At 60.0% G+C, this 15395-nt stretch overlaps 1 protein-coding gene across 1 annotated transcript in view; it reads right to left on the bottom strand.

Moving 5' to 3' along the window:
* SCARA5 (scavenger receptor class A member 5) overlaps window positions 1-15395 on the bottom strand; it is a 73176-nt gene that overhangs the window by 16215 nt on the left and 41566 nt on the right. Inside the window, exons 3-5 of the mRNA XM_044450306.1 lie at window positions 12148-12819; window positions 6401-6481; window positions 712-810 (exon numbers count right to left, since the gene is read on the bottom strand). Of these exons, the coding sequence (XP_044306241.1) occupies window positions 712-810; window positions 6401-6481; window positions 12148-12819 (852 nt within the window). The remainder of the gene's footprint in view (window positions 1-711; window positions 811-6400; window positions 6482-12147; window positions 12820-15395) is intronic.

Here is a 15395-nt window from a genome sequence, read left to right as displayed (position 1 = left end):
AGAGCAAAGTCCGTGCTCGCCCCCCCTTTTCTGCTCCAGCTTGGCACAGGCCCACTTCCTGCAGCTGACTCCTGCCTCCCATTGTCTGGGGGGGCTGGGGGGGGGGGACTCAGGCCTTCTCCACCCACCGCCTCGGCCTCCTTGCACCATCCTGCCTCCCACGGGACCGAATGTCTCTAGCCGGTGAGGCGTCGCATCCGGGTCGGCAGCCCCCAGCGCCAGTGAGCCCAAAGCAGGTTCCCGATTTGGGGCAACAGGGAGGGGCTGTTCTGACAAGCCAGTCCTAAGCAGGAGCTCGCGGGTCTTCCCTGCGCCGTCAAGGGCGAGCCACCCAAAATGTTTCCGTAGCACCGCCTCCCTGCACACCCAGCACCACATAGCCCCATCTCCGTTCCCGGCCACCAACCATCCCGTGCCGTGTTTTGCCCCCTTGCTCAGGGGCTCCCCCCCCCCCCCACAGGTCTGCTCACAGAAACTCTGGGACCGTGAATTCCGGAGTCGGAAGGGATCCAGCCTCTGGGCTGCAGGGGATCCCTGGAGGGCACCCAGAGCAGCTCCGGAGCCGTCACCGCCGGCTTCCAGTTCCGATCGTGGGGACCTGGCATTCCGTCGTGCCCTGCAAGGGCCGCACCGGCACCGCGTGCCCAGAGTGGGAGGCCAAGGTAGAGGAGGAGACACGCGTTAAAGAGAAAAAGAAGGAAGCCGCCATACCTGGGAGTCCGCGGGGTCCGGGCAAGCCTCGCGGGCCCACGTCGCCTTGCTCCCCCTTGGCTCCCCGCAGGCCCATGGGTCCCTTTTCCCCACGGAACCCTGGAGGCGGGAGAAGAAACACGTCAGCAGCCCCGGAGCCAGCTGGGCACCTTCAGTGCTGCCGCAAGCCCCAGGAGGGCCCCCCGAAAGGAACGCACTCGGCAGGCGCGTCACGAGTGGAGCCGGCTGGAGCCGCGGGTCAGACTAGATGGCCCCGGACCCTCTTCTGGCTCCCTCTGTTTCTCTGAAACTCCTTGGCTGGGGGAGAGACTGGTGGCCAGTCACTCGTCCACCTTGCAGGCTTCTTGCTTTATTTATTTAGCTATTTAACGCTTTTGTACCCTATGCATGAAAGTCTCCAGACGGTCCAGTGACAGAGGCACAGCATAGTATCAGCCTCGCCTGGCCCAAGCCACGCTGCCTTTGAGGAAGCGCCGTCTTTCTCCGTGCCCTCCCCCGGCATGCTGGGATCGGTGGACGGGGGGCAACCCATGGCAGGAGGATGTGGGCACTGAATGCAGCCCCTGCTGCCCCCCCCCCCCCCCAGTTGGTGGCTGGCCACCCTGCAGCCGTGGCCCAGAAGGGCCAGTTCTGGCTCGTCGGAAACACAAGTTTGGCCTCATGCAGCCCCTGCTACAAATGCTGCCAAATTTTAGTGGCAAGCCATGTCAAAATCCACCGGCATCACATCGAGGAGTTCCAGAGGGACCCCCCCCCCCCCAGAGAACATTAATTTTTCCTGAGGACCAAACAGTGAGGGTCCTTTGCTTAGGGTTCTGTCAGAGGGACACAGGAGGGCTGAAAATAGAAAACGAGGTGGTCAGAATTTGCTGGGAGACGGGTGTTGTGATACCAGAAGTGCAGGTCAAGATGCCCACGTGCAACAGAATGGAATGCTTTTTGCTATGGTGTTTTCTGCTATTAATCGTTGCAAAATGCTAAAAGTACCACCTGGCTGTGCGTAACGACTGTGGCAGCCTGTCCAGATGGGGGACGGGCTCAGCCGCCACCCACAAGAGTCTCTCTTAAGGATCCGGCGGCTCGCTGGGCTTGCCTGCCTGCCGGTCCCACGGGCCAACAGCCAAGGGGGACTTGGTTTTTTGCCATCCGTAACGTGGACCCTCCTTCAGGGAAGGCCTCCCTGGGAGCCAGTCAGGGATCTGGGTCGCGGAGGGTTTTTTCCCCAACATGACGCTAGCGTCCTGCCCCAAATTTCTCCACCTCGAGAGGGCTGACAGCTCCTCGGGGGGCCTCTGATCCCTTCGGCAGACACATGGCCAGGGGCTTAGCTCCCTGATGGTTAACTCTGGAGCATAGAAAGAGTTCTTCCCCAGGGCAGCCCAGTTCTGACAGGGGCAGGAGCTGTTAAGTGCAGGGGATTAGAGAAATGCTCCGCATCCCCGGCAGATGGTTAAGAGGAACCGAAGTTAAATCTTGTCGGATTTGGGGCCCGTCTGGAATCTTGCTTGCTTGACCACCGCAGACACCCCGCGGCCAGAGCTTCCTCTGGTTTTGCCAAGAGCCCAAGTCCTGGAGGTGGCGGTGGGTTCGTTAGGCCCAAGGCATGCTCAGGCGAGCCCCCCACCCCACGTAGCCGTGGGAACAGGCACAGTGGCCACGCATCGTTTGTTCGGAAGAGCTGCCGCCCAGGAAGATGCCCGACTGGAGGCCGAGAAGCGAGTGCCCAGCTCAGGGCGGCCGTCCCAAAGCTGGCACTCTGCGGGGCCCGGCCACATGGGCATCGGCCTGGCACAGGAAGACTGCTCTCGCAGGTGAGCCCCCACACTGGGAGAGCTGCTGGGGATGACGGCCTGCTGGCTGCCAAAGGGCCCCAGGAACAGCTCTCGGGAGCCCCTGCGCTCCGGCAGCCTTCTGGTCCAGCCTTCCCCCAGCCGGTGCCCTCCAGACTGCGACTCCCATCATTCCTGCATGACACGGCCTGCCGCCAGGCCGTGGACCCCTCTGGACCCCTCTGGGGAGGAAGGCGCCCGAGAGGGCGTCCCGCAGCTGCCCCATCCCCGAGCTCCCCGAATCCTGCCACCCCCCGAGTTCCGCCCCGCCCCGTCGTCCCTCCTTCCCGCGTGCCCCCTTGCCGTGATGCCTTTGCAGGCTGGACCGCAGCCCCCAGGATCTGGGCGTGGGGTCCCCATCAGCCGCCGTGGCCATGGCCTCGGGCAAGCCAGCCGCCGCGGGCGCTGCAGTGGCCCCGCTTGCCAGCAGCCATTTCGGGACGGCACCTCCAGCAGTGCCCGTTCCAGCCGTTCGCTGCAGAACTCGGGCTGACGCATAAAATAAACCAAGACCTCGGTGGGGGTCGGTATAAAACAGTCTTCAATAGATAAAATAATTAAAAACGAATTAACTTAAAATACCGACAGGATGAAGTGGGCTAGAGGAACAAGCCTGCAGGGGGACCGTGTAACCAGCTGGGGAGGCCTGGGTCTTTTGGCAGACAAGATCCCACCTCCTCTGTTTTCACCAGAGTCTTCAGTATGCTTATTGTTACAGAATTATTTTTAGACATTTTAATCGACGGCTTGCATCGATCATAATTATTGTGAGCTGCCTTGAAAGCCCGACTAAAAGGAAGGCTATAAATCTTTTAAATAAACAGTCCATGATTTCATAGGTGAAAATGGGGGTGGGGGCTTATGTCACCCCCACCCCGGCCCTAGGAAGGAGCCCTGTCTCATCAGGGGAGGGGGTGTGCCATGTTTTCTGCAGTACTCGAAGTGGCCTCGAAGGGAACACGGGCATATATCAAAACAATTAAAACACAAAACAGCCCGGGAGCAATAAGCTCCAGACTAAACAGCCAGCAAGACCCAAAACCCTCACGGGGACAACAAAGCAAAATTAAAGCCCATGCTGTTTGGCCGGGCAAGAAGCGCCTTCAGAGTGCAGGAGGCCGCAGGGGTCACTTCTGCGCAGCTAAAAAGGACGGAAAGCAACCTGCGGACTTCCCTGCAACCTGCCTCTGCTGACGGGGGGCATTTGTGCATGTTTAGGAGCAGAGTGACTTTAAAGGGACATGCAATTCACCTTATCCAGGTAGGGAAGGTGGCGCCCCAACCAGATGCGTTGTGCAAAGGGCCCAGGCTGTGCTCGGCTTCCTTTTTCAGGTTCTTTATCTGGACAGCCCTTCAAAGAGTGGATGGTCCTACAAAGGAGGACCTGCCCTCTTAAAGCCGGACACCTGCCAGAGAAAAGGCTTCCTCCACCCATCCGAAGGGCAGGATCCCACCTGGTGCCTAGGTCCCAGAGGCACCCAGGAAGGCACAAGAAGCGCCTCCGGCAAGTCCGTCTCTCTGCGTGTGGACACACTTCCCGAGGGCGCGACTGGATCCAGCCCCGTGCTGTGCCGGCCTGGGGCCACTGGGCTTGCTTCTGTTTGCTGGGCCTCCACTGGACCCAGAACTGTTTCCTTCTGCCAAATGCTGCAGAAAACCAGGGTCCCGTGCCCCGTGTCCCAGCTGCCACGGCATGTGCCACGTGGCGGAGCTTGCGTGGCCCTGGCCCCTCCCGCCAAGGGCCTAGCTCTGCGATCTCACGTGGCCACCCTGTGGATGCCACCCCTTCCCCCATCTTCTCTGAGCCCTGTTTTAATACATGAATCACGTATTGATTGAGAGGGATGGAAAGAGGGAGCTTTTGTAAACCCGGAACGAACAGGGATTTTGCTAATATGGACCCCGGATCCCAAACGGACAGGGCTCAGCCTCCACACGAGTACCAGAAGAAATGCATGCTGGTCCAATGGCGCTTTTTGCATATTTTCAAAACCAGCCCTTTTCGTTGTGGCTTATCTGTTTTGCGCGATTGCCATGTCAGCCCGGGGAGTGTCTGCAGAGTCCTCATTTCAGTCACGTAGCCCTATCAATAAACGGAACAAGGACTTGCAAACACGGGCTGAAAACCTTTGGCTACTGGGGGGCCAATTCTAGCTAGAATGGAGCGTGGGGTTCTCCTTGGAGACAGGGGGGCCGATGCACCACAGCTGCACCTCAGGATGAAAATTGCGCAAAAATAGGGTTCCAGTCACAAACAGCTCAAGGGAGGACGGTAAATACTCAGGGAGGGAACTGGGAAGGGTATCTTCTGTTTTGGACCATTGCTGGGTTTTGGCAATCAGCAGCAGCATCGGAGGAAAGTGCCCGCTTGACGTTAAGACTGGTCAGCAGCTATAACAAATATAAATTGGCAAACTTTAAAGGGTTGATTCCAAGGAGGAAGAAATGCTTCTCTGGCATACCTGCAGTACAATGCGGAAAGCACCAGAAACTGAGTCAGACTTCCAGAATTAGAGTTGGAGTCCATGATGGTTGGGGATTTTCAGCTCTAAACGAGTTAACTTCCGTCAAGAGAGCAGGGCGGGGGTCTGAGCGATGGTGGAAGCATTTTTGAATGCCGAGTAGCCCATTTTTATCAATGTAAGGGTAAGAAAAAAATCAGGGGAATTTGGCCGCTTATTGGGCTGGTGTTGTTCTTGTTTTCCTGTGCTCAATTTAATATTTAAATTTAATACGTGTTCACAATTCTCCCGGGAAGTAGGGGTGGGGAAGGGCCCAGCCGTCTTCAAGGGCAGCCGTCACAGCAGTCCGGACGAGGCAGCCAAGCCACGGTGAGGGAGGCGTGGCCGGACGCCTCCCCAGCCTGGCCAAGCTCGCCCCCGTGGCCACCGGGAGCCGAGCGACGGGGCGGGCCGGGAAAGCCTCGCATCGGTGCGCAGGGAGGGCCAGCTTCGCATGAGGCCAGGAGCATCTGTTGCCCCTCGAGGGCTGGGGGGCACGGGGTCCCGCAGCCAAAAGCCTCCCGAGAGCAAGCGGCATCAGCTTCCACTTAGCTAGAAAAGCGGCTTCCCTTGATTCCATTTCCCTCTACAGACGGCAGCCTCGGTGGAGGGGGAGGCAGGCTTCCCGAAGCCCCAAGGGACTCGCTGAGAACCCACCGACTCCCCCGCAACCCGGCAGGGCCCCTTCGAAGGCCTGCCCTCCTCCAAGACAGAGCCCCCAGCCGCCTGTCCGCCCCTCCCTCCCCTCCCCTCCCCTCCCCTCCGGCTAACCCTTCCTGTCCTGCCCCAAAGCCATGGGGAGAGGGGTCAGATCGGTGGCGGGTGCGCCCCAGGCCTTCCCCGAGGGCCGTCGCGCCAGGGAGCTTGCGACAGAACACACAACTGTGGCAACGAGGCGGGGAGGGGGCTGCACACAGTCCGGGGGCGACTGGGAGCCGAGCACGGAGCGAGCGCTTGCTGAGGTTCCATGCTGCACGGCCGGAGCAGCCGTGGCACGCTGGAGTCCCAGAGGCGGGTGCTGGAGCCACGCCCAAGCGCCAGGGTGTGGAGAGACCCCGTGGCGTCAGACTACGTGTCCCATCCGCCCTGGCCAGCACCAAGTTGGGAAGGCTGGATTGAAGCTGGGCTGACCCCCAGGGTGTGGAGTGGGCTTCCAGGGAGGGGGGTGAGGCCCCATCGGTGCGGGTGTTCAAGGACGGGCTGGACATGTAAGGTGTGTCTGGACAGGCAGCGACTCACCAGGCGGAGCGCAGCCTCCCCACCCCACCTGATGCTCCCCGAGCAGGAAGAAGTGCCGAGGCGAGACGGCTTGAGCGCGGCTTCCCTCTCCCCGCCATCACAAGGCTCCAGGTGTGTTACCTTGCAGTCCAGGTAAGCCGGGGGGGCCGGGCTCGCCTTCCATCCCTTCGACGCCTGGATCCCCTTTTGGTCCTGGGGGCCCTGGAAGGCAAAGAGGAGAGGCTGAGGGGCGCCACTGCACGCCACCAAGGCTGCCCCCCGCCCCGCACGGCGAGCGCGCGCGGGATCTCAGACGGGCGGCACAAGCCGGGGCTCATGCCAGCCGCATTGTGTAAAAAGTTCCCCGTGACTGAAGAAACAGGGAGGGAAGAATCCCGAGTTAGGAATTCACCAACGTTCCCCGAAATGGAGTGGGACGCTGGCTTTGTTTCACGCCTACATTCACTTTCTTGGCTTGTTACAACAGGAAAAGTGCATTTCTGTATGTTTTTTGGCCAAATGTGTCTGGTTTCCCTCATTGACTAGGGTATAAAATAGTGCCTTTTAAAACCTAGTTTTTTTGAGATGTGTGTCTTTTGAACCAATTGCGATTTTCTTGAATTTTGGACATCTCACATCAAACTCGCACGCGGTCTTGCATTTGGGATTGCAAAGCTGACTTTCTGGACGGAGTGCAAAACAGAATTAGCTTCTGCTGCAGCGCCTAAGGCCTGCCTTGCCCATGGGCAGGACCCAAACCATGAGCTGCCCAGGGCTTTTCTGGCATTCCAGGGCCTCTTGGGGCAAAGACCATCCTGCCGGGGGGGTGGGATTGGCAGACAAGCCCCCAGCCTGGCCAACCGAGCTCTGCGCTCTAAGGGCCCCCACTAGGCTGCAGCACCAGCCCGCTGGGCCACCAGCCAGCGACCGCCACGGGCCAGTCCCGTCCCCAGGCCCTAGAAAGCTCACGCCTCCCAGCTTGCTCCTCAGCCGGAGCATTTTATTTATTTAAAACATTTTTACCCTGTCCTTCCCAGTAAAACGCCTCAGGGTGACTTACAATAATGAAAAGCAGTGAGAATAGTAAAATTATAGGCAACAATAGTAGCAGTACAATGATTAAAACAATAAATAACAAGCAATAATAAATAATAATCCTAATTCCGCCAAACTGAAAAGAGAAAGGAAAATGCGACTGTAATCTTAAATCTTAAAACATCTAAAATCCTTAATTCTTAAAAGGATGGTTGAATAAAAAGGTCTTGACCTGGTGCTGAAAAGCATATGAAGTCGGCGCCAGGCGGGCACCCCTGGGGAGCGCATTCCGCAATTTTGTCCTTGGGGCGGGACCTGCTCAAGCGCCAGCAGCCCCTCGCTGGGCCCAGCCTCAGGTCTTGATCCCGCAGAGCAGCGGAGCTGGGGGTCCAGAGGCCATCAGGTCCACCCCCGCTCAGCGCAGGACTCTGGGCCAAACCACCCCCGAGACGAGACGGCTGCCCAGCCGCACCTCGAAGGCCCCCGGTGTGGGAGAGCCGCCCGCCTCCCGGGTTCGAGGGCTCCCGGCCGTGCTGCTCCAGCGCTCAGGGAATTCTTCCTGCCCTCTCACAGACCCCGGCTTCCTGCACCTTGAGCCGATCGATCGCTCCGTGTCCTGAGCTCCGGGGTGGCAGAAGAGATCGTGTCCCCCCTCTTTGTGGTGGCCTTTGGGGCCCTTGCAGAGTGCTCTCCAATCCCCCCTCGTCTTCTCTTCCCCAGGCTGAACATGCCCGGCTCTCCCGAGCTCCCCTCCTTCCCACACACCCCAATTTCCAGAAAATCCCCTTCCAGAGGTGAGCGAGGCAGAAACTCCTCTAGAGCCCAGCGAGGTGCGTCCGGGTCCAGCCGTGCTCCGCGCATTCAGCTGCCGGCCGGGCGGTGGCATCACTCCCACGATGCGCCGTTAGCAAGACCGGCCTGCGCAACGTGCGCCTGCCCGTGGAGCCAGCTGCGCACGGCTCACCTCGCAGCCACACCTGCCACCTGGCCCCCTTCCGCACCGGCGCTCGCGCGGCGTCGCCAAGGAAGGCAGGCTCGGCCGCGCCGCGTGGCGTGTGGCAGCGAGGGGCGCTGGCAGGCCCATGTCCGAGGGGCGCGCCCGCCCCTTCCCCACGCACTGAGCGTCAGAGGGCTCTCCATCCGCAGGCGGGCCTGGCCAGTGCGAGGCCGCCCGCAGCTTCAACAGCTTCAAGGTGTTGGTGGAACCAGCTGCCCGAGAGGCGGTGGGCTCTCCCGCTCGAGACACCCCAAGGAACGAGGGACGCTCAGAGCTGCGTCTCCAGGAGGGACGTGGCGCAGGCACGGAAGAGCCCGGATTCTCCTCTGCAAAGGCTTCCCTCCCATCAGGAGATGGAGGGACCCGGAAACCAAGAGGACGCTCTTCTGAATCCTGGCCTGGACAGCGACGTCTGGGTTGCTCGCAGAGCAAAGGGGGCAGAGCCGGAAAGCCGGACGAGAGAGCCGAGGGGGGTGTGGCTGGGTTGGTCTGCCAGGAAGGAAGGGGACCTGAAGGGTTACGTTGGGCCATCAGAAACTCCCCAGGTTTATTTATTTTATTTATATTGCGATTTCTATCCTGCCTTTTTCCTACAAAGGGCTCAAGGCAGCTTACATCATTCTCCTCCTCCATCTTATCCCCATAACAACAACCCTGTGAGGTTGGCTGGGCTGAGAGTCTGTGACTGGCCCAGAGTCACCCAGTTGGCTCCATGGCCGAGTGGGGACTCGAACCCGGATCGCCTGAGTCCCGGTCCCAGGCTCTTAACCACGACACCACACTGGCTCTCAGGTTGTGGGCTGCTAAAATGCTGCTAGGAAAGGGTCAGGAGGCCAACACGGAGGAGCTCCCGGGGTTTTCTGTCTCTTGGAATTATGCAGCAGCAGCAACGGGCCGGGGGACTTGGCTGGAGCCACGGGGCTGGGGGGCAGGGACGTCCCCAACCGCCGCTTTCCTGATGGGGGTCAACTGCCCTCGCCGGCGCCTTCGAGGACGCCTGGCTTTCCCCAGCAAGGCAACCAGCTGCTTCGCTCGGGGCGGGGGGGGGGGGCTGCACAGGGCGATCCAGGTGGCCCAGCCTGGCCCAGGGTGGCCCAGGGCCAAGAAGCGAGCAAGGTGTTTCTCTTGCACATGGGGGTGCCAGCAGCTCACTGGGAAGCTACCTTGGCAGCGCAGTGGGGCCAGGGGCCGGGGAGGGCATGTTTACGCCACTCCCCACCCCGGCTTGCTCGCTCCTGCTGCGTCAGCCTGCGAACCGACAGGATCCGCCCGATGGCTTCCGGCATCTCCGGAGTCCTGGCATTCTTCCTCTTCTCAGATGTTCTCGAGAGCCAGTGTGGTGCGGGCTGGGAGTGCTGGACGGGGGACCTGGCCATGGAGCTCACCGGGCGACTTGGGGCCAGTTACTCAGCCCCAGCCTAGCCTACCCTACAGGGCTGTTGTTGTGAGGATAAAAGGGAGTGGAGGAAGACCAATGCCAGAGCATAGGACACGGAATAATCAGTTCAAGTTGCGGCAACCCAGATCGAGGCTGGACATCAGGAAAAGCTTCCTCATTGTCAGAGCAATACAGCAGAGGAACCAGCTGCCCGGAGAGGTGGGGGGCTCTCCCACACGGGGGACCTTGAAGGTGAAACCGGGTAGCCCTCTGAGTGGGGTGGTGTGAACTGGTGTCCTGCAACAGCAGGAGGTGGACCAGATGGCCTTCATGGCCCCTTCCAACTCTGCTATTCTATGATTCTATGAAAGCTGCTCTGGGTTCCTTGCAAGAGGAAAAAAGGCGGGGTAGAAATGCAGAATAACAACAACAACAATTTGCAAAATATCTGGCTTTGAACAGACAGTGGAGACTGTCTCACGTTGCTGAAGAGCCGCTCCTGCTGGAGATGGAACCTGCGAGAACTGCTTGGGGCCATGGCTTTGATCCACACAGCGGCCTGCCTGTTCGGACTCTCCGGGGGGGGTGGCTATGAGACGCCCCCCCAAACTTTCCTCCATGCCATTGGGAGCACGGTGAGCAGAGAAGACAGGGACTGGTGCCCCCAGAGCGCATTCCCTCCCCAGCTGGCAAAAATGCTCCGATGTGCGGGCCGGAGGAGGAGGACCCCGGTGGCGAGTGCTCCAGAACCGGGCTGGCTCGGCCTTGCACCGAATCTGGAACTCCGGCCCACAGACGCCTTTAAGCTGCTTCCTTCCCTCAGGAGGGAAAAGCGGCACCGGAAGGGGAGGACGAGGGGGCTGTCTTTCCCTGCAAGCTTTTACGCAACCTGGCCTGACCAGCACCCAGCCTAATTGAACCTGTACGGATATTAGCGTCTTTCGGCAGTAGCATGTACACAGATTTTGCATGGAATCCTTGGCTCAAAAATGCACCAAAATATCTTAAAATGTGTATTCTGGAATGAAATATGTTTATAAATGCGTATCTGTACCTAAACGCATTTATAAGTGCATATCCTATGAGAAAGCATGTTCATAATGAATAGTTAGTCACACACGCGAAATAGGGAAATGAGGTGGAGTGGACATGCCACATCGATACAGGCCGGGAGTAAACTGATCCGTCTGCCTGGCCCTAAGGAACACTCTCCAGTTTAATTCCAGTTGAAGCCCTGGTTTGGCTGGTCCAAGTGCCGCTTTACCAGGAGAGAGAAAGAGTGAGAGACTGCAAAAAGGCACACACTAACAAGTATACAATTTGATTAAATTATGAAATTGATCGCAGCAGTATCTCAGATGGGACTAATTTTTAATTTGATTAGATGGTCTTCTTTTCTCAGCAGCAATATAGGAAAAGACCACCCTTCGGGTACCAAACTTGTGTTTGGGTATCAGAAACCTGCACACCTGCTCTCTCACCACGAGGTGGCATAATCCAGATGTTGAGAATCAACTGAGGGGATGTTTGTCTCTTTAAATTATTGTAACAACAAACGGTGCAGAGAGTTCAGCTTTAACCAGAATGAATCCACTTTGCAACCTCAAGAACCAAAGTCCGTATGTTTATCAAGTTTGTGATGGGATCAGCGGAACAGTGAAAAATTGCTTAACAGCTCTTTGGAAAAGTGCATGAAAAATGCACACAAACACACGCCGAGGTACAGAAGGAAACGTGCACACCTGATGCCTGCACTGCCTACATTTGGGGAAATGCCCGTGAAAACACACATCCGTTTTTGTGAAGACAGAAGCAAAGCTTGCAATCTGACAGGGAACTGCAATGAGGTTGGAGGTGGAATTCAGTGCGGGTGTTCAAGGATAGGCTGGACACGCACATGGCGGGCATGTCGTGGGCGGAGCCGGCTGGAGCTGGGGTCAGACTAGATGGCCCGGGAGACCCCTTCTGACTCGCTCTGTTTCCATGTTTCTATGTTGTGCTGATGGACATCCCAGCCTCACATCCACATTCGAAGATTAGACACCCACCCTCTTTCTGAAAGAAAGGCGAAGCGTTCGCTATGGGGCGGGCTTCAGGGGGAGAGGACGGCGACCCTCTGTGTGGCCCGATGTGTCCAGGCGAGCCGTGCAGGATAGCAGCAGTAGGAAGCGCAGGGGGCCAAAATCCCCAGGCGGGGCTTCTCTGCGGCGCGTCGCTGTGTGTGCGCTGCGCACCCCCGTGAGGGGCTCGGCCCGCTGCTCTGCGCAAGAGGCCTGCTCCCTCCCCTTCCCAAGCAGCGCAGCCGGAGGAAGAACGCCGCGAAAAGGGGGGAAGGCCGCCTGCACCGAGCGCGTGGGAAGCAGGGCTGCATCCCGGGACCAGCGAGGCCTCACGGGAGGGCTCAGGCCCGCGCTCTGAATGCCCCCCCCCGCCATTCCCGAGGCGCCCGCCGCGCCCCCGCCCGCCGCCGCGCCTCACCTCGCTTGACGGAGATGCCGCGCAGGGCGACGGAGTGCTCCCAGTCCTTCAGCCGGAGGTCCTCGGTCACGTTGCCCAGGAGGGCCAGCTCGTGCTTGAGCTGCCGCTCCATGGCGATGTGGACGAGGCGCATCTGGCGCGCGTCCTCGGAGGCGTTGCTGATGCGCACCTGCAGGTCCTGGATGCGCGAGTGGTGGATGCCCACGTCGTAGGAGAGGCTGCGGTTGAGGCTGCCCACCTCGCCGCCCACCTCGTCCAGCTGGTCGCCCACGCGCTCCACCTGCGCCGCCAGCGCGCGCAGCCGCGCCTCGTGGTGCTCCAGGCGCAGGCGGCTGCTGTTGCCCTCCACCGCCAGCCGGCCCAGCTCGGCCTGCAGCTGCGCGCCCTGCTGGCGCAGCCCGTCGCGCAGCCCGGCCACGGCGCGCTCGGCGCGGGCCGCCTGGGCGCGCAGGCCGCCCAGCGCCGCGTCCAGGGCGCGCAGCGAGCCGCCCGCCGCCGCCAGCGCCTCCGAGTGGTTCTGCAGCAGCTCCTGCAGGCGCCACAGGTGCTCCAGGAAGTCTCCGCGGGCGGCCGGCGGCGCGCCCGGCTGCAGCTCCCGCAGGCTCTCGTTCAGCCGGTTCACGGCGCCCAGCAGCTCCTTCAGGTCCTCCGGAGGGCTCCGCGGCCGGGACACTGCAGGGCGAGAGCAGAGCGCCGGGCGCCGTCAGGCGGGACAGGCGCAGGTTCCCCGGGAGCAGGCCGGCCCAGCGGGTGTCACCGCCTGCTCAGCCAGGCTGCCTGGGGAGGATGGGCGCTGTCCTCCCGCACGCAGGAGGGCACCGCCTTGCCCGAGTCCGCCTCAGAGGCTGCCTCTGCCCTTGCGCCTCCAAGCCCGCCCTTGCCCGCCCAGGCGCCCCTCCAGAATGTCCCCCCGCCACCAGCAAGGGGTGGAGGGAGGTGCTTGGGGTGGCCTGTCCCAGCGGCAGGCCTCTCTCCTCCCGTGCAACCCCGTGGCCAAGACACGGGAGTCCGCAGGGGGCAGGACGTCCCCCCAGCCCTTCCCCCACACCTTCTCTGCACATGTGCCCTTCGTGCGGTGGAGCATTGTCCAGGGTGGCACAACCAATTCGCAGCGAGCAAACGGCCCTTGGCTAATGCCAGTTGCATTTCCTGGTGCACGAATTGGCTGGGGAAGTTCGTGTGGCCCCATGAAGTAATTCGCACTGGTGGTGCGAGAGGTGAAAACATCTCGCGAAGAATTATGAACAAGAAGACTGCTTTGGGTGGGCTCCTCGGCATTCAGAGATGTCCTAGTGAATCTTAAGGCTGCCATCCTGCACATGCTTAGCTGGAAGGAGGAGGTGCTCCCCGAGAGTTACAGGCCTTTCTTTTCCCAGGCTGGGCATCCATAGGGTGGCCACCACCGGCCTCCTTTCGAGACTGCAGTCCTTCTAAAGCTCCACCCAGCGTAACTCCCAGGCCAAGTTTGGGGTATAATTTTGGTTTGTTTTCCTTTCTGGCTCCGCTGGGCTGGCTTTTGGGTGCGAAGCAAGCCCCCCAGAGTCTGAGCACGTCTTTTGCTGTTTAGCTGCCCACCTGCGGAAAACACTCGCATCCTTAAAAAAGCCGAGCCTCAGAAGGCCAAGTCTCCCCACCCCACCCGGCCCTGCCTGCTTCCTCCTCCTAATGGTTTAATAACCGGCTGTGCTCTCTGCACCAGCAATTTGGGGCCAGCACTGCGCTCTCCTCGATGTAATTAAGTCCAGCTGCCGCTTGTGGGCGGCTGGCTGGCTGGCTGGCTGGCTGGCACGAGGGCTTGCACACCCCGGGAGCTGCCAGTCACGAGCCCTGAAGAAGCAGGGACGACCCAGCAATGGAATCGGCAGAGATGACCCCAACGCGAGCCGTGCGAGCCCGTCCGATCCCGGTCGCCTGCGTCTGCACGCGGCTTCCGTGGCGCAGTGGCATTTGCAATATTAGCGTCTGCAGAGAAATATGCCCACGTGCTGTGCCAGAGGGTCAGGGTGAAGCGTCGCTTCCTCAGTTTCTCCAGCTGCAGCCTAGCCGGCTCGCCTGTCGCAGACCCCGATTAACCCTCGCCTGGCCAGGCGCGCGCAGGGGCCGGAAGGAGGCTGCCTGCGGGACGCGCCTTGCTCTGCCTTCACTGTGCAACTCGCAAGCTCCTCCTCTGTTCTCGTGACGTCCAAGGCTGGGCACCCTGGGTTGTTTACGGCTTACGGAAGCTAAAGTTGACCCAGGAACAAACCATGGCTTCCTGCAGGCTGCTTAAGCCCCAAGCAGCTCAGGGTGCCTGGGTTCAGACGTGTGTACGCCCGTGGGTTGCTGCTGCTCCCTGTGAACTGGCTCGTTGCCTGCGAAGAGTGGAAGGGAGCGGAGGGGGGGCAGCCCGACCGGCCACGGGAGGCTCCCCCAGCAGCAGAGGCTGCCCAAGCCGCCTTTCTCCCGAGGAGGCAGCGCAGGATGGCCCCTCTTGCTCTCTCCGTGCTTGTTCATTCATGCAGTTAAACAACTTATATGCCGCCCCATCGCATGAGCCTCGGGGCGGCTTACAATCATTAAAATTGCATATAAAATACAAAAAATTCATAAATAAATACAAAGAATAGAATAGAATAGAATAGAATAGAATAGAATAGAATAGAATAGAATAGAGGATCCAGCCTGGTCAAATAAACCATTAACAGTTAAAATAGTGTTTAAATAAAAAGGTCTTGGCCTGGCACCAAAAAACAAATAAGGACGGTGCCAGGCGCCCAGGTGCGGTTGGCTTTCTAAGACTGTGGCCCCCCGTTTCTTCAGAGGGTAAGAGGGGGCTCAGGCGTGCTCGGCCCCTTGCTGCTCAAGGGCCGGATTCCATTTCAGCACCCCTCTTCTCCCCCGCCCCAGCTGCTTCTGAGCAGTGCTAGCTGGAGCCTTTCCCGCACCTGCTACCTGGTCCTTCCAGGTGGAGCTGGGGCCACGGGCTCTGCTTCCAACAGGCTTCTCTGCCCCCCACGGCGACCCTCTGAGGTGCCAGGACTGCACCACGGCGCCTGCAGGCCGCCTGGCCTGGGAACGCGCACGGAAGACTTCAGCGTCGGAGCCAAGCCATGCGGGGGGGCGGGCGCCATCAGCTGCCCCGTTAGAAGGGAGCGGAACTGGCAGCCCTTCCAGTGGTGCAGGACTCCAGCTCCCATTAGCCCCAGCCAGCAAGGGCGATGGGCATTGCAGTTCGCGGGCTGGGGAGCCGCAGACTGCCTTGTCTCAGA

This window comes from Varanus komodoensis, unplaced genomic scaffold (assembly GCF_004798865.1).
Source record: "Varanus komodoensis strain SLA01 unplaced genomic scaffold, ASM479886v1 scaffold64, whole genome shotgun sequence".
Taxonomy (NCBI): Eukaryota; Metazoa; Chordata; class Lepidosauria; order Squamata; family Varanidae; genus Varanus; species Varanus komodoensis.
The sequence above is the reverse complement of the archived record's forward strand: the minus strand, read 5'-3'. Positions and strand labels throughout refer to the sequence as shown.